General features: G+C 37.5%; 1 protein-coding gene across 2 annotated transcripts in view; it reads left to right on the forward strand.

The window, feature by feature from the left end:
* Positions 1-130: 130 nt before the first annotated feature.
* Positions 131-21255, forward strand: part of LOC114459708 (aminopeptidase Ey-like) — a 31090-nt gene continuing 9965 nt past the window's right edge. The window contains exons 1-13 of one of the 2 annotated variants that reach the window (XM_028441877.1): positions 131-374; positions 10893-11504; positions 13185-13327; positions 13545-13684; positions 15169-15295; positions 16098-16252; positions 16335-16448; positions 17309-17452; positions 17546-17611; positions 17708-17773; positions 20708-20880; positions 20975-21051; positions 21122-21255. In XM_028441877.1, the coding sequence (XP_028297678.1) occupies positions 10900-11504; positions 13185-13327; positions 13545-13684; positions 15169-15295; positions 16098-16252; positions 16335-16448; positions 17309-17452; positions 17546-17611; positions 17708-17773; positions 20708-20880; positions 20975-21051; positions 21122-21255 (1944 nt within the window). In that variant the 5' untranslated portion in view covers positions 131-374; positions 10893-10899. Of the gene's footprint in view, positions 375-4971; positions 5345-10892; positions 11505-13184; positions 13328-13544; positions 13685-15168; positions 15296-16097; positions 16253-16334; positions 16449-17308; positions 17453-17545; positions 17612-17707; positions 17774-20707; positions 20881-20974; positions 21052-21121 lie in introns of those variants that run through there. The other variant, XM_028441874.1, reaches the window with a different exon arrangement.

A 21255-nucleotide genomic window follows, 5' to 3' on the forward strand; every position in this document is an offset into this window, starting at 1 on the left:
CGTGTTGTTCTTAGTCCTGTGACATGCTTGGTTGACTGGCTCCTGAGAAATTTTTCTTAGGAAGACGAGACTCAACAGGTCCAAAAGTATTTTTTTTTGGTAATGTAAGTAGGTCATCTGGGTCTAAGCATTGTGCAACAGTTGTGCGGCACCTCTTTGGTTCAACCGACACTTATTGGATCCAGATTGATATTCACAAAGGAAAATTTGGCCCGAAGTCTTTCAACTTTTCCCTCATAAATCCTTGCGGGCACATGACGAAAAGAAGGCTGTGGTATAATAATTGTTGCCTGTAAGTGAGGTGTCAGAAGGCATCCTGATAGACAAGAGTTTTGAAAGAAAGTATCAAGATCTGCAAGAGGAAAAAAAACAAGGTAAGAAGAATTAAAAATTCCTGCACGTGTGTCAATATGTGATAAACTATTTCCTAATTTTTATTCTCAATTATGTGCTAAAAATATGCAGGGTGTGTTTTCTCTGAATGGGATGAATCTGTCAAGCAGCCAATCATTTTAAGTACATGGTTATAAAAGTTACATCTTTGTGAACTATATAAGGGTCTAATACTGCTCCTATAAATAATATGGCTGTATTGGTAAATGTCTTGAATAATTTGTGTTGAACTATATACTGATGATAATGAACTTATGAATAGTTCTTTTTGTTTTTGGTTGTTTTTTTTTTGCACAAAAATAAAAAGTACTTTAATTAAACTGATTTTTACCCCAAAATACTGGAGACGGTAAGCTACAGCAGTAGCTATGAATACTCTAAGCCAGTCTGACAGGCGTGGCTCACAATTTGCACACAATAGCCCATATTCATCAACCTTGCATGAAAACAGGTGCAGATTTAAACACACATAGAAAGCTTAAATATTCCGTTTATATCGGCCTCAGTTGTCTGCACGCTGGAGGCAATAAATAAATAACACATTCAAAGAAATTAATTCAGTGTTTTTTAAATTCCGAATGGAATAATTCCTATATCGTGCATACGTTTAATTCCACTTAAAGTTGGGTCATTCTGCGCATTCTCGCAGATGACGAGCTCGTGGTGACATAATTCAAGATGGCCGCTCGAGCCGAGGCTATTTATTCAATAAGAACCTTAGAAGAGATGGATATAATGAAAAGAGTGGAGGGACAGAAGCATAAACAAGAGGACATTAACACAGACTTATAACACACACAGACTTATAACACACACACAGACATCAGTAAACAAAACAGACTACATACATAGGAGGACATGAATCCCTGCACCAGACCCATCATAAAGTTCTCTTTCCACTCAACATCCTGTAGAAGTAGAGCAGCTGTAACATTAATGCAGTGGCTATCCGTACAGTTCCCGTATCAATATACCGACATTCTAGCCGTACGAAGCGCCTCTATTTGGCCAGTTTAGGTCACGTGATAGGTCAGTCATTGGCCAGTTTAGGTTGCGTGACTAAGACTAAAACTAACCCTAAACCCTAACCCTAAAAATTGTTGCGATATTGGGTTATAACCTAACCCTAAACCTAACCCTAACCCTAAGATGCTACATACTTGTACTTCAGTAACCGTACCAATAGCACCGGGGGTTGTCCTTACGGCAACCGTACAAATAGACACTTTCTTACATTTACCGCTGAATTTGATTGGCCAAAGTACTGTTGTCTGCCTCACTTCTCCTCCTTAGTATGTTGTCTTTGAGCTGCTGCTTCAAAACTACAATCAAAATATAAGTGAAAACAGTTCTCAAGTGGTCTTCTATGTTGTAGCTGAAAAGAAAAGGGTTTATTGCGTTTTTTTCCAATAGACGGGAATAAGTCACATTTGCCCCTTGTCCAATCAGAACCCATCCCAACCCCAAACCAAAAGCAGAATTGAACAAAGCCGAATAAATGTGTTTCCATGTAAACCTCAATTCGGAATTACTTTTTCCATGTAAACACGAAACAGAACACTTTAATTCCGAATAACTTATTTTGAATTAAAGAAAACGTTTAACCGTGGTTGATGAGAGCACTGAACAGCAACAGATTCACAGAGGCACACAATCAAGCTATTTAACCTCCGAATCCCAGGGTGGTGTGTGACATAATAAACCCTGTGTCCACATCTGACCAGCAGCCCTAAAGCTTGACTGCATCTCATTCAGCATAATCGCCACAACAATCATGATGTTCTTCAAAAAAAAATTATTGCTATCGGTGCAAGTTTTTTTAAAAACATCAACCTCGAAGAGTCCACACAGGCCAGATTTAAGACAGGTTCTTTTTCAACAACAGTAGCATGGCTACATTTTCTGACAGCAAAGAAGATATTTAGACATTGATTATATCATCTGCAGTTAAAAAGACATGCTTGCTTGATTTAGAAAGATGTAGCAGAAATGGAAAGGTATGCTACACCATCACCCCACCCCTTGCAATGACACATTACCACTAGTTACCATTACTACATCAACATCATATCATGTTGTGACATTTTAATATTGCATCAAGCAGCATCAATCCCCCTATAGTGTAACTGTCACATTAGATTGATTCCCACTGTCAGCACTGCCTCTATTACTTATGTAAATGTAAGGTGTGTCACTCTCCAGGCAGTGTTTCATCTGTTAACTGGCTTATCCTGTGTGGGGGGTGCAGGAAGTAGGAGCTCCCCAGCTTCACAGAGTGGGAGATAAAAAAGATAATATTCCCTGCTCACAATGCACATCTGGAATGCAATGATCCCACCAGTGCAGTGAGATTTAACCACGTACCAGATGTCTGCTATTCTTTATTGTCCTTTTTTTTTCTTTTTTTTTCGCAATGCAAAACCCGACAAATGAGTTACCCGTGAGAAAGAAGAGCTGATGACATATGAAATTCAAAGTAGTTTCATAAATGTGCCAATGAATTATAATTCCCCTTGGTTCCCAAGCTTTTCCCAGATTTTTTTTATAACAAAGTGTGAAGTGTGATTGCCTCAGGAAAAATTTAAATTCTATCAAAACTTGATACTTAACATAATAATAATTACATTCACTATTGATTTCTTTTCATTTCTATTAATCTCCACATATTAATTAACATTTATAAATGATACAAAAATTTGATGAGTTTTCTTTTTCTTTTGGGGTGACCGTGGCTCAGGTGGTAGTGGGTCGTCTTCTGATCGAGAGGTTGGGGGTTCGATCCCAGTACCTGACTATGTGTCGAAGTGTCCTTGGGCAAGACACTGAACCCTAAGTGGCTCCCAGTGGTCGACTAGCGCCTTGCATGGCAGTCCTGTCCCACTGGTGTGTGAATGTGAGAGTGATTGGGTGAATGAGCTGATGTGTAAAGCGCTTTGAGACTGCTTCAGTGTGGTGATAAAGCGCTATATAAAATCAAGTCCATTTACCATTTAATCAGTTTTAATTAAAAATAATTATTATTTGGAGAAAGAATCAACTTAATGAGGTAATGTTAATGATAAACCTCATTTGTGCAGAAAAAACAATAAAATGTTTCAGGGGTTTTTAAGGTCAAGTGATGGAATCCAATTCATTTTGTAGCAAACAGAAGGAAACCCACCCAAAGAGAACATGTAATCCCCGTGCATTGTTGTTTTGTCTTTGGGGAGACACAATGGTTCTCATTTATCAACCGTACGCTCAGATCTGTGCGTACGACTGGCGTACGATCAAATTCACGCAAGCTTCGGTATTTGTCAATTTTGACGTGAGCGTACGCTACGATCAGATCTAGCATCACGTCCGACCTCTTGTACGCAAATCTGAGTGTGAAAGAAAATAGTACACAAACCTCAGCTGTATGTTTTTTTCCAACTGCATTTTTTTTGGTCTTTTTTTTTCCTTTTTTAAAGACATTAAAATAAATCAGGGACTTTCGTCTTTATTTATTGTCATATATGTTTACACTTATATGACATTTGTTCTCTGCGTTTGACCATCCCTGGGGAGCAGTGAGCAGTTGGGGGTTAAGGGACTCAATTTCCCACAGTGATGGCCCAAGTGAGATTCAAACCAGAGACCCTCCGATTACAAGCCCACTTCTTTAACCAATAGGTCACCACTCCCCGAAAAAATAAACTAGTGGGGTTTCCATTACAAATGTTTGCAAAATAAAAGTAAAATTTCTAAATGTCAAAAAAGTATAATTATGCTTTGAACGTGTTTCCAATGGACGTTGTTTTGGGCAGAAGCCTCGTAACTCCCGTGAAATCTCGTCCCGTGAGACTCACTTTTAATGTGGCAGTAATAATTTGTAAGTATAATGCCAAGAAATTTCCCGGTCTCCTCTTCTGTTTGCACGTACCGCGTCATGCTTTCTTGAAGAGAAGTGGTCACGTGACCATGTACGTCACATTCTGTGACATGTATTTGTGGAAAAATTGTTTCCAAAGCGCTTTTGCGTCACATTTCAATATCGAAGCGTCTGAATTTTCTCCTCATGAAAGTGTAAAACCTTTTTCGCGATTATTAAGTATTTTCTCAAAATTCAGGTGTTTCCATCACCGGTTTTTATTGCGCTATTTATGTGCGCATTTCAAAGAGTAGTGGTAACACAGCTACTGCCACATAGCGTGATTGTGAGCCCATGATCGTATATCGTTTCCTCTTGTGAACTTTGTAAAGTATCAAAGCGTGCTTGTTGTTGTCTGGATTGACATTGAGGCACGTATGTGAAGAACAGAGCGTGTGAAGAGTAACATGCAGGAATGCCAGTGTGTGCGTATACTAGTCTGCCAGTGTGAAGTGTGGATACGTGTGTGTGTGTGTGTGTGTGTGTGTGTGTGTGCTAATGTCATGAACATTTGAATAACAGAGAATATAAACCGATTGATTTCATTGTAACATTAACGAGTTTCAGGGCTTGGAATTAGAAAGAACAGCACTGTAAGTGAGCAACACACACACACACACACATTGTGACAGCTGAGGATCATTGTGAGTGACGGTAAATAAAAGGGTTGGTTTATAGTTTCACAGACAGCATTGGAGGCATTACTCAATTAGATTTCAAGATAAGAAAAAAACAAGTCCAAAAGTATTTGTGCTTGTGAAAAGGTCGTATGATCTGATTCCAAGGATTGTGCAACAGATTCGCTGCACCCTTTGAATCTGCCAACTTTTATTGGAAACAGATTCAAATTCACAGAGCAAGTTTTTTTGCCCCAAGTCTCCAAACTTCCTCACATCCTCAGTGTGAAGGTCGGGGCACGCGACGATGGAATGAAGGCTCTGGTGTAATAATTGCGTTTTGTTGGAATGGATCTTAATAAACACGAGTTTTGAAGGAAAGTTGCAGGATCTACAAGTGTAAAGAAGTGAATTTCCAGGGATAAGAAAATCTTAATGAAAGGTAAGACAGATGGAGCCTTTCTGCTTTTTTGACTGTAACATTGATTTCACACTTGCAGTAAAAACTACAGATTGCGCTGTCCTGGGAAACTTATAATTACATGCAATTACATTTCTAAACTTCTCCATTACTCCATAAAATTATCTTTTACTATAAAACATTACATCAGTATGATGGCATTGACTTTCAGCGTTTACTGATGATCATGACTGTATGACGAAACACTGAAAGCAATTTTAGCTGCTGCACAGCAATGGTCGGGGACAGTACAATGTTAGTCACAAAGAAGACAGCACCTGTTAGCGTTTAAAGACAGATTTGTACAGCTTTCAAAAATTCAGTCATTAAGACAAAAAATTGAAAACACATAACGTGCACCAAGACAGGATCAAGATGTCGGTCATTTTAACAATGATTTAATAGCTCTATAAGTGAAAAAAAAATTGCATTGACTTCATTAGTTCACATGAGAGCAAAACACAAAATGCTGTAAATAATAATTATTTTAGATGAAATGAATTCATCTCCCAGAACTCCAACATTTTGTACTTGTATTGCAAGAACTTGCAAGTATAGGTTTACATTTTTGTTTACAGTTAAACATTTTGATGCTCTGTAGGCACATTTTTTAATCAATCAAAACTCTGTGTGGAGGGTTTGTGTGGGAAACACTGAAGATGTGCTGTAACAAGTTTTGTGTCAGTTGAGCAAAAATTGTGGGAAAACAGAGTGATGGACTTTATAATTTGCAATTGGTTTAAATGTACCAATGTTTCTTTTAGTTCTGGGGCTAAGATTTGGTGAAAGTTGCAAATCTGTAGCACATACGGTTGACTTGTTGGGAATTTTCTTCAAGGACAATTGGTCTGTTTTTTGCAGCTGAGGTGTGGGACTGAACGTGGACTTTTGTGCAAAATTTGGTGATTGTTCAAAGCAGGTTTTCCTTGGAAGAAGAAGAAGAAGATGTCTGTTCCTCGTAATACTGCTCAGCCCATCCAGGAAACATTTTTCCTCTTCTTTTCGACACTTGTTTTCTACTCGAGTGAAATATGGGGGAGCATTGTTTGAACTCTAAAATACACTGCATGCATTCCATTCAGGTTGGAAACAGCTGGATGTTTTTTTCCTGTTAGTATCGTATCTGGAGTCTCAGCAGTACGGTTTTCTTTACCTTAACTCAGACTCTGTAGTTCCTACACATCTTGTCATTTTGTGACACAGGATTGGATGATTGGATGTTCTCTCACACTAAGTCAGTATTTTTAGAATGCCAAAAAGTAACTGATCTGAGCCTTTTCTTTTTTTAACAACTTGTTCTGTCCTGCTCGGCTATTTTTCTTGGGGTAAAAATAGTAGAAACAAGTTGACACTTGTCAGCTTTGACAATGATTTGTTATTATCTTCTGTTAAAGTGACATTTCTCGTTAAAGAAAGAATCTTACACATTTCTTAGCTCCAAAGAGGGAAGAAATGAACCAATCAGCTTTGTTACAAATCACGATTTATTATTCTATCATTGTTGACACAAAAGTGTCCAATTGAGGATCCTCCATTCTGTAAGTCTCACCATAGAAAGCTTGTTTTGTATGATATTGAAGACACAGATAAGCAGAGGTGTAAAGAGTACTGGTATATTCTACTCAAGTAGCAGTAGAAGTACTGTACTCAAGTACAAGACAAATAAGTCATACATAAACTACTCAAGTAAAAAGTTGCTTTTGTTGTTGTTTTTTTTCTTCCTTTTTTCTTTTCTCTTTTTTCCTTTTTTTTTTTGATTGTTGTCTGGTAATTTCATTTTTTGTAGTTTCACAATATTGTCGATCATTTTAAAACAAAAAATAATGATTTGCTCAGTAACGGTTGGGTGTAGAAATGTAACGGATTACTTTACTTCTTTTAAAACATACTTGAGTACAAGTAAAATGACTGATTTAAAAATATACTAAAAAAGTACCAAAAAAAGTAACTCAATTACAGTAACGTGAGTACTTGTAATCCATTACTTTCACCTCTGCAGATTAGTTTTATTTTCTGTAAAGTGTTTTCTTATTAAAATGCTGGTTGGTTCTATAACTGTCTTCATATCCACGTGGTCGAAACGAAGTGCAGTCAACAAGCAATAAAAAACATCTGGTTGTGACTTGGACATGGCTGTGTACTGGCTGGATCGTTGTGTTCCAGATGTGTGTTGAGAGCAGAGCATGTGAACTTTAGTCTCACACTCATCTCAGTCTTGGCTAATGTAGATTTGATGGACTTTATAAAAGTGTCGCTCAGACACTCATTTTTCAACTGTTTGTACGTTCAGATCTGAGCCTACGACGTGCATTCGACGATATTCACGCAAGCTTTGCTATTTATCAATTCTGACGTGACCGTACGCTACAATCAGATCTCACGTCAGGTTGTTATGACTAACACCACTTTTTTGGTTTTCCTTTAAAGGAATACTGTATAACCCCACTCATCACTGGGGGCTGTACAGCAGAAACAGGACCTCATTCATGCTTTTAAATGTAAATAATTCCTAAAACCTTTACAAATGCGCTACAGTAATCAGTAATGTGATGAATTATAAGTGAAATTGGCTGAAAGCATAATAAACAAAATCAAGGGACAAAAATGTGTCATTTTTAAGGCTATTTAATGTAATATTTATTGCCTAAAGCATGTGAACTGAGGTCGATCGCAATTGTAAAGTTGCTCGCAGAGCACACGGGGGGGCAGACGTCACTTGCTCAGTAGATGATCCTCTTAGCGTTTAAATGCGCTTCCTTAATTGCAGTTTTCACAAGTTCAAAAAGCACATCTTTGTTTTCCTCCACCTCAGATTGGAAAGGCTTCTTTTTTCTTTTCTTGTTTGACCTCAGTGGGCGGGGCCTTCGAAACAGGAGGGCATAACAAGTTAATGGCGATCAAACTCAGCCGCCTCATTTATCAACACCTGATCATTTGTACGCTGGGATTGATCAGATACGAGAGTTTCATAAATGACACATTGGTCCTGTAGTATGACCAAATGCACACTCAGACTTGCACTCGTTTTCACGCAAGGTTGATAAATGACGGCCAATGTGTGCTGCTTTTTTTGCCTTTTCTCACACGAACTCTGATCCGTGTCATGTCGAAAGTATCACTACACCCAAAACGCTGAAGTGTGAACTCTTAAATGGGAATCCGTAAAGTCAGCCGTAGAAAAAGTTAAGCTACTTATAAATAAGAGAATAGCATGAACCTGTTCACCACTTTTGCCTATGTCACCCTGAAAGTTTGGCCAGCAGAAGGAGTGAGTGGCTATATCACACACAGAGGAAGTTTAAAGGTAGTTTAATTTTCATTTTTTCATCAAACTATTTTTCTTAGACGTTATTTCAAAGTTAGAATTGACAGTGTTAATCAGTTCATCTGGTTACCTTTTGACTATGTTAGCTATTAAGTGTAAATACACTGTTTGTAAATGTTTTTTGTGTAATTTTTCTGGCAAAAAGAGACACACCAAAAAGGTGAATTCATTGAATATCATGATAATATGATTATCGTATTATTTCTGCCCATGTAAAAAATCTGTTATTGTGGCAGCCCTAGTCATGATGGACTAATTGCTTTAATGAGGCACGCAAATGAACTTGAGACTTCACATATGTAGAGATTAGAGATTAGACCAGGTCTGGGCTAATGGAGCATCCGCTGATGGACAGGAATCTGAGATTCAAGGCACAAAATGAAAGGGCTGCGCTTATGCTTCTTGAGACAGAAAACTGCAAAATGCTGCACAACTAAGAAAATCCGCATAGTGAAACAAACTCAGGAAGAAATTGTTGGACACTGAAAACCAAATAGGGAACGAATTGTGTTGTAAATAAGAAGAGGGTGAAGAACAGGTAAGTGAAACATAATGGGCCAGTATATCACAGCTGTGTTTTTACTGTAGTTACTTATGTAGAAGGTGGGGTACCTTTCTTTTCTTTGTGATAAATTAATACAAATGTATAACTCTGATTGCACTTTCAGTTCCTAAAAGAAAACAAATATGATGATCTTAAAACGTTTAATTGTGAAATGTCTTCGAAATATGAGCTGTTATACCTAAATGCATAAAGGTCCTCAAATATGTTTTAATGAGGAATCCTCTGTGTGTATATGTATGCATATAACCTTAAATTGTTTGCACTAAACAAATATGAATTCCCTTTTTACTTGTGTTTGTTCGTGAAACATTGTATTCATTTGTCTGTCAGTTTTGTAAGATTATCTTGTAAAAGAGATTGTCTTAATGGGATCTTAAAAAAATGAATGGAATAATTCTAACCCTATTTTCCAATTTATGCTATTAAAGAGTAACTAAACCCTGAGGTTTTAGCTGAAGTGAAACCCCTTAATGCATGTTCTCACTCATTCATACTCTTATGGATAAGATGTTCTCAAATACAGCAGCATATCCCAAGTATCATTTATCGTTTGAAAGCTTAGAATCTTCCATTTTTAACCATATAAACAATTTTAAGACTCAACCATCACAGCAAACACAGTCAATTAATTTATCAAACTTGGGGAAAAATGATGACATGAACAAGCCAGCACTGCTCACCTTTAAAGGTCTCAAAATCTTCCTCCGACATTCAAAAATCCATTTTTTCTCCAAAACACAGTAAAACTGCTGTAAAAAAAAAAAAAAAGGAAAATGTAACCTCCTATTTACAAGAAGAAAGCAGCTGATTTCTTCCTACTTTTTTTTAGCTCGGTGAGGCTGACCTCGTCATTAAAAATTCTCATTTTTAGATTCATGTTAAAAATCCAAGATGAAATCAGGCCAGCGGCCGCTTTCTGCTTAATTTTTGCTGCAGTACCATCCATAAACTGCTGGGTGCAGTGTCGCTTCACCATTTACATTGTGAAGAAGAAATGCTCAACAGAAGAAGAACCAAGTCACATGACTCGAGCACCAAAAGAACAACAAATGAATTCATATATATTTTGTCCAGTCACTGTCTTTTAAATGGCACTTAAAATATTTGTATATTATGTACAACATATATTAAAACTTTTATTTTTTTAAATTAATTTGGGAAAACTGTTATGAAAAGTTTTGACCACTCTTCTCCCCTGCATCGGCTCATGGAGCAGTTAAGACACGCCCAGTCTATACTATAAAATCTCCAAAGAACACTTTATGCAATGCAAACTAGCTACTTATTACTCACAAAAACTCTCTATTCACAATTCTCTCAATCCAACCTATTTCCCACAGATTGCAGAGTCCACAGGTGCTAGTTTTTATAGGAGGGGCGTGGCCAACAGAAAAAAGCCACCAAAACGTTCTAAACCATTTTTCTCAGCCAATAGCAATATTGGATTGTATGGGTTTCAACCCATAAAGGGCAGCCACTGAAAACAATGTGACGATTTGATCAAGAATCAATCAAAAACACAACTGCATACCCAAATATATTTGGTTTTGGCGTTTAGTCACTCTTTAGTAATTAACTCTGGGTCAAATCTATCACGACCACATACATTTAATTTGTATTCTGTGTTTGTTCTTCTCTAGTGGAGCCATGGGGAAAGGATACTTCCTCAGCAAACCTTTGGCGCTAGCTGGTATTGTTGCAGCTGTTGGAGCCGCAGCCACCATCATTGCCCTCTCTGTGGTTTATTCAAAGGAGAAGGCAAAAAACAAGCATCTGCCAGTGGTTGCAACTGAACGCATCGACAGTTTTGTTCCTGTGTACACCACGCCCTCCACTCCAAAAGAACCATGGCAGGGCCACAGACTTCCCGGCAATGTCAAACCCATTAACTACCATGTGACCCTGTGGCCCCGGCTGGAGCCAAACTCTGATGGTCTCTACATCTTCACCGGGAACTGCACTGTTATCTTTAAATGTATAACAGCAACAGACCTCATCCTCATTCACTCCAACAAGTTGAACCTCAAAAAGTTTGGGGATCACCATGTGAAGTTGACAGGTTTGAATGGAGCGCCTAACCCCAGCATTAAGACCACCTGGCTGGAGCCACCCACTACTTTCCTGGTGATCCAGCTCAACAGTCCCCTGAAGGCAGGTGGCACATATGAACTCTTCACTGATTTTGACGGAGAGCTGTCCAACGACATGGGGGGCTTCTACAGGAGTGAATACGAGGAAAACGGTGTCAAAAAGTGAGTCATCACGCACAGTTTTGGAAATCGCATAAACTAAGAGAACGTCTCAAATAAGACAGAACCACCATGAACACATACTACCACGGGGGGGACCATGGATCAGTGGTAGAGTGGGTCGTCTAATAACCGAAGGGTTGGGGGTTCAAATCTAGCCAATTCATTGTAATTGTGTCCCTGGGCACATTGCCTGGTATGTATGTGGTGTGAGAGTGAGTGTTGGTGGTGGTCGGAGGGACAGATGGCGCAGAGAAGTGGCTACAATAGTAGCTTACCACCACTGTGTGTGGAGTGAAAATGCTTTGAGTGTTTGTGAAAAGCGCTATATAAAATCCAATGCATTATTATGATTACTAACATGAGGTACAGAACTACTGGCCAATCTACATCTGCTTTTGCAAACATGAACGACCAATGTCTTTGAAGCAGCTCACAAGTGGAAATGGACACAAGTTGTAACACCTGCTAATTACATGAAGACACTACATCCAATGAAAACCATTTGGAGTTACCTGCTAGGGCATTTACTATCTATTACATTGAATTGAATTAGATGTTTTGTTTGTGACGTATATTGTTCAATGACTAGTTAGCGGTTCTTCCTGGAGGTGACACACCCCACGTAGAAAGCATCATCCATATAAACATTAATACAGGTCAGATAGTGGAGCCCAGAGTTCACAGTAAACATGGTGACACTGCTTTTAGTTGTTATGCTGCAAAGAAGCGGAACAAACTGCAGCAGAGCTGAAATCATCGTCACATGTGAACATTTTTAAATCCAAGTTAAAGTCACTCTTTTTCTGTACTACATATGACTGAGAGGGAGATTTTTAATCATATCATTGATGGTTTAAAGTTATTACTGCTGACTTTAATGTTATTATGGATTTCTAAAAGGATTTTCTCATGGATTTTGAGTTTGGTGTGTGGTTTCATGGCCGTGTTCATTGCTCATTGTATTGGTTATGCTATGCTAATTGTGTATGGTATTGTTATCATGTCTTTGTAGGAGTGTCCTGCTTTTTGTGTGTGCTTTGCTTTTCTTTCTTTGGGCTTGTTCTTGTTTTTGACCTGTTGTTTTCTCTTATTGATGTCCCATGTCAGGTACTGACAGCATTGTAGCGCTTGTTTGATGTGTTTTTCCTCCACGTGTCTGTCCTCCTCAGTGATGATGCTGGCTCGCTCATTAAGTGTCCTGACTACTGACAGTTTGTGTGCGGTGGGATGCTCAGATGTCCAAAGATGGTATCGGTCAGTGTGTGTAGGTTTACTGTAAGCTGTTATTTTGATGCTGATGTCGTCTTTGTGGTGGATTTCCTTGTCCAAAAAGGCTATTGTCCTGTTCTTTTCTTTTTTGTGGATGAATTGAATATTTCCGGTGGTGTTTAGGAGGTCTGTGAGTTCTTGTGTTTTTCCGTGTTTGATTTTTTTGTCCAGAATGGAGTCTACGTACCTATTTCAAAGTGAGGGTCTGCATTGTGTGGGTGCTGTATTTATGGCCTTGGCTTCCAGATCCTTCATTTAAAAATAATCGCTCATGATTGCTGATAACAGGTCTCCCATGGCGAATCCATCTTTTTGGCTGTATAAGCCCCAGCCATTTTTTGTCAAAAATCACATACTGTACCTATAATAAATAACGTTTTTCTAAGTTTCCACCATATCTTCTACTCTCAGAGTTGTTGCCACGACTCAGATGCAGCCAACAGATGCGAGGAAAGCCTTCCCCTGCTTTGACGAACCAGTGATGAAAGCCGTCTTTCACATAACTCTTATTCACCCTCCCAACACTGTGGCTCTGTCCAATTCCCTCAGCTCAGGCAAGCTTTTTGTTACTGTGTAATGCTCAAGTTACCTTGAAAGACTCAACAACTCAACAAGTCAAACGAATTCCAAAAATATTAAATGTCTATTCATGATCTATTGTTTTACAGAGATTATTGTGAAATATTACACCTACACCAAACAGGAGCAATGTTCTGTGTGTAATGCAGTTTTTCATTACTGTTGCTAACACTGATCCGTTCTTTCACACAGATCCAGAATCAATTAAAGTAGAAGGCCAGGATTTGTTGAAAACCAGCTTTGATCCCACGGAGATCATGTCACCCTATTTACTGGCTTTTGTTGTGTGTGAATTTGCATTTATCAAGGCGCCAAAAGACGAGGATGTGTTGGTAACGTATGAGTCATGACTAATATGAGCCAATGAGTTATGATGAGTTTATTATTACTCCAAGTGCACAAGTCTTATTTTATTTTACATTTTTGAGTATCTTGGACTCAAAATGTTTATTTATTCTTTATTTGATGCTGAACGATAGAATTACACAAATAATTTTAAATGCTATTGAATAATATAAACATAAATAATGTATCTTTTTAATCTTTTCATAAAACTTTGATTTCTTTAGTTTGCCTTATCACTATAGTTCAGATGTGTAACATTCAAAATCAAATGTAACCTGTCATGGCATTCAATGCAATCCATTGGAATGATTTTGTATGAAATTGAGCAAAATTTCCATGGGAGGAAAAAGTGATCAGTAAAACAATTTCATTAAAAAAAAAACTCTTTATTAAAGTTTTATACATAAAGGCTGACATTACGGTGTCATTATTATGACATAACACCTGTCATTAGCATTAATAAGGTGTCACAAAGGCTGTCATTAAGTGTTGTTTGTTCCCCTACCTACCTACCTTTACTCTCAATGGCTTTGGTTTTGCCTCATCTCGCCTGGATTAAAAAAAAAACCTTCTCAATGAAGACAATACAGTGTATAAAAATCTACACAGTTAAAATTATATCAAACAATTTTACGAGTTCATGGATTTGAAGGGCTACAAAAATAAATTGAATTTGATAACACATGATCATGTTGGTCAACACGTTCATTGCTAATTTCTTGTAACACATAAAGCATGTATTTTAAGGCGACATGTTGGCAATTAAATACATCTTTCCCCACACAAATACAATCTCTATTTTTTGATCTACTTTTTGTTAGTTTAGTTTTCTTACAAGGGATTTAAAACTTAAGGTTAGCCACAGGTTCAAGGAAAGTTGATGGTCTGTAGATGTTGCAGGAGTTGAAGTAGGAAGGTGGTAGAGTTATTGCACAATGTGATTTATTTTTAGGTTAACCAATTGTTTTATCGGAATTTTATTTGACATTAATGTCATTAATCATCAGCACCCTCTGTAAGAAAAAACATTTATTTATTTATTTTTATTTTTTAAGCTAGAAAGAGCTGTTGCAAACAAGTCAAAGAGCCACATGAGGCTCCAGAGCCGCATGTTGCAGACCCCTGCCCTAACCCTTCATTACCCTAACCTTAACCTTAACCAAATCCTAACCCTACCTAACCTCAGTAGATCCCTCCACCTAACCCAAAAAATGCCAACATAGCTCCAAAGGTGTCATAATTTAGTGAACAACACTTAATGACAACCTTCATGACACCAGATTCATGCTAATGCCAGATAATGACAGCGTAACGTTACCAAAACATTATAATCAGTAGATGACTGCTTTGCACCTTGGTTTGGAGGACTAATGAACTCCTACTACTTCTTGTCTTGTCTCTATGCTGCACTCTGCTGGACTCTGTGTATCACCACCTTTTCCTAGTTAAGTCTAACCTTTTCCTATTGCAGGTGAGGATCTGGGCTCGAAAGAAGGCCATAGAGGAGGGCCAGGGAAACTATGCTCTGGAGAAGACAGGATCTGTTTTGGCTTTCCTCGAGAATTATTATAACTCCTCTTATCCTTTAAAGAAGTCAGGTAAGTCAATCCTGACACAGTGGAGCTATTCATTTTGAAATGTTTTGCTAAATACACTCTAACACAGTGTTTCTCAAATGGGGGTACGTGATGGCACTACTACTTGAGAGAGAGAGATAAAGTGGAAAATGAACATATAAAGTATCAGTCTTGGTCCCACCCCAGGAAATGATAAAAACTATAGAAATAAATATATTCAGGAGCCACTAAATCAGGGTTTTTCAACCTTGGGGTCGGGATCCTCAGTGGAGTTTAAATGAGTTTTAAAAAGTAAATAAATTAAAACACCACACATTCTTACTTTGATTTTGTGAAATATAAATCTAGTTCAACTAAAATGCAGTAAAAAAATAAATAAATAACTGAGCTCAAACATGATCAAAAACTAACTCTAGAAAAAAAATGTCTTGGGGGGGGCGCCACAAATTAAAATGGAGTCACAATCCAAAAAATGTTAAGAACCACTTCACTAAATAATGTTTCTTTCCACTTATTTACAAAATGAGATTCTTTAAAATGTGTGTTATTACTCATTCATTCCATCATTATGCTTTATATTTGTTTTTAAATAGTTTTCTAAGCAGATTGTTGTAGTAGGACAAAGGGGGTACTTGGATTCAGTAATAAGAAAAAGGGAGTACTTGAGCTAAAACAGCTTGAGAACCACTGCTCTAACACCTAAAATGGTGTGTTAGAGCACGGTAATAAGAAATGACTTTTTCACAGAATTAAAATTTTCAGGATTTGCATCAATAATCGGTGCATTAGAGACCCCCAATGTCATCTCTGTGGTTGCTTTCAGACCAGATTGCTCTTCCTGACTTCAGTGCTGGTGCCATGGAGAACTGGGGATTGATCACGTATAAAGAGACTTCTCTACTATACAACCCTAAAATGTCCTCTAATGGAGACAAGGAGGAGGTGGCAAAGGTCATCTCACATGAGCTGGCTCATATGGTACGACTCCATTTGGTGCCATGACTTGTCAGATTGAAATGAAGTTAAACACATGCAGTGAATGTGAGCTTTTTCCTCACAGTGGTTTGGGAACTTGGTGACGATGAAGTGGTGGAACGACCTGTGGCTCAATGAGGGCTTTGCCACCTACGTCTCCTATCTTGGTGTCGACTATGCAGAGCCCACTTGGACTATGGTGGTTCTTTTATCCATTTTGCAACCTTATTCAGGGTTGGGGTCAACTATAATTGGAATTATGTAATTGATAATTAATTATGGCACAATTATAATTGTAATTTAAACAATCTGTTGCCGCCGTAATCATAATTAATTTGTTATTGAGTTCAGATAATTGACTTTGTAATCGTAATTGACATGAAAATTCTACAAAAATTGTCAGTTGTCAAAAATTGGGGAACCATATTACTGTTCTATGTACGGTTCTACATATAAGTAGTTAATTATTTAATATCAAGCTTTTTCCCACATTTTACCATTAAAATAATAATAATAATAATAAATCGAGGGATATACTGACACAAAACAAGGCTCGGACCCACACCAAAAATATTAAAACTTATATTTTAATGGATGGAAGCATAACAAGGTAACCAGTAGCTAGGAAAGAAATTAGATATTCGTTTTTAGTGTATTTTACAACTGATTTAGGACCTGTTATCATATGAGGTGCTAACAAAAAGCTAACACAAGAAGAAGGTTAACTTTTATTTATTGTAATAATAGTAAATTGTGATTATTTGTAGTTGAACTTTAGTAATTGATAACGTAATTTTAATTGACTTTCTGAGATTGAAAAAAAAAAAAATGTAATTGGAACAAATGCTGGTCACTGTAATCATAATTGAATTGTAATTGAACATGGGTAATTGAAAATGTAATTGTAACTGAAAAATGTGATTGACTCCAACCCTGACCTTATAAACAAAATGTTACTTTGTAGAACTAAACTAGCAAAATCATCTTATCTTGGGTTGTATGGACTCACATTTACTGTGTTTTTTTTAAATCTACGCACATCCTTTCTCTGGATATCAGAAAGATTTAATAATTCCAAATGAAATCCTAAATGCGATGGCTGTGGACGCTATGGCCTCATCCCACCCGCTTTCAGCCAGAGAAGAAGACATCATGAGGCCAGAGCAAATCAGCCAACTGTTTGACAGCATCACCTACAGCAAGGTCATTTACACAAATAACAACATACCACAAATCTGGCCAACATTTTGGTTTGTGAGTTGAGATTTCCATTTAAAAGATTGTATTTTTTCCCAGGGAGCAGCAGTTCTCCGGATGCTCTCAGATTTTATCACAGAGAAGGTGTTTTCCAAGGGACTTCATGTAAGTGCAGGCAATCAAATTATTCTTAACTTTAAAATCCGCAAACTTCAAATAATCTCAATGACAATTGTAACAGTTGCTTTTGTGTGCCTGCAGACATATTTAGATGAGTTTAAGCACAGCAACACGGTCTACCATGACCTGTGGAAGCACCTGCAAATGGTGAGTGACATCACTTTCACTGCATACGTATCTTACTACTCATTTCAACACATTTATTGTAAGAACTACAAATGCATACAAAATGAGTACAAACAAGAGAAAAAAAAAAAAACATTCTAAACGTCTCTTAAATTCATGTCTTGTTGACTATCATCACTGTGCATTAACCAGTGGTTCCCAACCTTGTTCTGTTGCGCTCCCCTTTGAAGAACAAACATTTTTCAGGCCCCTCCCCATTAGAACAAAATGTCAACAAAATAGGCTAAAAAATTTACCTTTATTAAAAAAGGTCAAAATTGTGAATATTCTTCTTCAGAACTATTGAAAATAATATAAAATCTGTAATCATATATTTTAAAACAGTAATAATTAAGTTATTTGAGTGCAAATATTTTACATTATTAATATTTATTTATTTCTGAGAATTTTTTTTATTGTTTCCAGAAAAGTTCATAGCGTTGTGTGTTCTTAGAAGGTAGTATACAGAGAGGGAAGATTACTTGCATATACATACAGTAATACTGAACAGAGGATAAATAGGTGACAGGTTAAAAAAAAAAGCACATGCACGATTAGGCTAAGTCTGTCCCTCTGTTCCCAGTCATTACAAGAAAAGTATGAATAGGAGAAAAGTTAAGTAAAATACACCACATCCAGCCCATACCCACCAACCCCACCCCGAGGACCCCAGGAATGAACCCAAAAGGTAAAAAATAAATAATAGAAGAAGATGAAAAATGTAAAAGGAAAATAGTAAAGCTGTTCATAATAAAGCTTTAAGAGTTCTTATGGTGTTAGACCAAAATTATATATTATTAAGTTTACCATGGTGCATTTTAGCTGCTCAGCATTCCATGTTTGCAATATCAATAAAATCCAGCATTCATTGTAGGCACTGATAATACATGGGGGATTTCCATCTACATGCTATAAATCTCTTGGCGGTGGCAAGGCCAGCCAAAAGGACACGCGTCTGCTTAATTGAAAGCTCTAAACTAGAGCAGTCATTAAGCAAAAGACCTTGTGGTGAAACTGGAACTTGTTTATTTAAAATATGTGAAAGAATATTGCAAACTTCCCTCCAGAAATCTGCAACCCCTGGGCACTCCCAAACCATATGTAGAAATGGGCCAACAGATTTGTCAGGGCATAAATTGCAATTTGGAGATGGTAGGGCTTTCATTTTATAGAGGGTGCGCGGTGTATAATGCGCAATGGATAAAGTTCAAATGAATAACTTGATGATTAGGGTTTCTGGAAGATAGAATGGTATTTTGCCAGATTGAGTTCCAGATACAAACCATAGATGATAAATCCTTCATCCATGCTTGGTAAAGGGACAGGGGAATAGCAGTTGCTTCACGTAAAGTGCCATAAAATGTATAAACTATGTGGTTGGGTTTAGTAAACAATGCTTGACATGGATGGCTGGACAGTAAGCTGTTCCAGAGAACACCATAGATGTGCATTGCTGTGTGCAGCTGAAGGTAGAAAAAGAAAGAGCTTCCTGGTAAGTTGAAGAGATTTTGAATTTCTTGGAATGAGCGTAAGCCCCCTATCCCAAAAATATCGCCAAAAGTGTGTACACCCTTCTCGCTCCATTTATGGAATGAGATTCGGTGTCCTCCGACCTGTAGAGAAGAGTTGTGAAATATGGGTGAATGAAGAAAGCATTTTGATGTAATATTGCACAGGGTATTTGTGTGTCACCAGATGGAGATAAGCTCAGTGATGATGCTGCCAAACAGTTTGTTTTGGGGAAATATTGGAATATATTATGTCCTGAAGTTTATGTGGGTGGACGATGTAGATTTTTATTATATTTTATTTACTATATCTCAATGAGGGTTAAGGTGTTAAAAGTAAGCACCAAAATGCAGAGGAATGAGAACGTTTCAATGACAATTTAAACTCAGTATATTGTCCAAACTCAAAATTAACAAAGTCCATGAAAACTACAAAGTGTAAGGCACCCAGGGAAAGTAACGCAACAGAAATTGATAAAGGAATATGAACAAATTCAATGCACAAGACCAACACAAACCAAGGAAATGTCTACTCCAATCAGGGATTTCATTTACAACCTTCATACAAGAAGAAAACCAAATGAGTATAAGAAAAAACACCAATTATACTCACAAACACCCAGGTCACGACAGTATGAAGTCGAACAGAGTTTCTCAAATTAAGGTACGTGTACCCCTTGGGGAGTACTTGGAGAGAGAGAGAGAGAGAGAGAGAGAGAGAAAGAGAGAGAGAAAGAGAGAGAGAGAGAGAGAGAGAGAGAGAGAGAGAGAGAGAGAGAGGAAAATAACAATAAAGTGGCCAGGCATGAGATGACCAGAAATGATAAAAACTATAGAAATAAATCTATTTAGGAGACACTAAATCAGTGTTTTTCAACCTTGGGGTCGGGACCCCATGTGAGTCACCTGAACTTTTTGAAAAATTAAAAAAGATTTTTGAAACTCTTTAATTTGTATTCTTTATTTATATATTTATTAAAACAGCACACAATCTCAAACAACAGTATTTCTATACTTTCAAATACTTTACAAAAACTGATTGTTGAAAAAAAATATATCTTTGGGGTGCCCAGAAATTCTTGATATCAAAATGGGGTCACTATCCAAAAAAGCAAGAGGAACCAATACACTAAATACTGTTTCTTTCCACTTATTTACAAAATTAGATTCTTTAAGATGTGTGTTAACACTCGTTCATTCCATCATTATGCTCTATAGTTGTTTTTTCAAATAGTTTTCTCAGCAAAACATTGTAGTCGGACAAAGGGGGGACTTGAATTCAGAGATAAGAGAAAGGGGGTACTTGAGCCAAAAAAGTTTGAGAACCACTGAAGTAGAGTTTCCAAACTGTGACATTCCTTTGTTGTAAACTGTCAAAGGATAAATTATCCGTGGATGTTTTCAACAGGCCGTGGATGAAGCTGGCGTAAAACTACCGGATACTATTGAGGTAATCATGAACCGCTGGATCCTTCAGATGGGCTTCCCTGTTGTCACCATCAACACCCAGACTGGACAGATCAGCCAGAAACACTTCCTCACAGATCCGGAGTCTGTGGTTGAAACACCGTCAGAGTTTAAGTACGAGCACTTAGCGTTTCTTAGCTTCATTAATATTAATGCTGAGATTTTGCTCACTTTCCATAACTTTCTGTCTTGATTTGCTCTGCCTCAGTTATGAGTGGATTGTCCCTGTCACCTGGATGAAGACAGGTGGAGATGAACAGATGCATTGGCTTGTTGATAAAGAAGGTAAGATTTATATATTACAGTGAGGACACCATATGGACGTGGCACTCATGAGTAATTGCTACTCAAACAGGCACAAACACAGACATGAAGATTGGGTCTAATGAGTGGTTGCTTGCCAACATCAACATGAAGGGCTTCTTTAGAGTCAATTATGACTCCCAAAACTGGGAGAATCTCATTGCTAAACTGGATAGTGACCATAAG

The sequence above is a fragment of the Gouania willdenowi genome, chromosome 3 (assembly GCF_900634775.1).
Source record: "Gouania willdenowi chromosome 3, fGouWil2.1, whole genome shotgun sequence".
NCBI lineage: Eukaryota > Metazoa > Chordata > Actinopteri > Blenniiformes > Gobiesocidae > Gouania > Gouania willdenowi.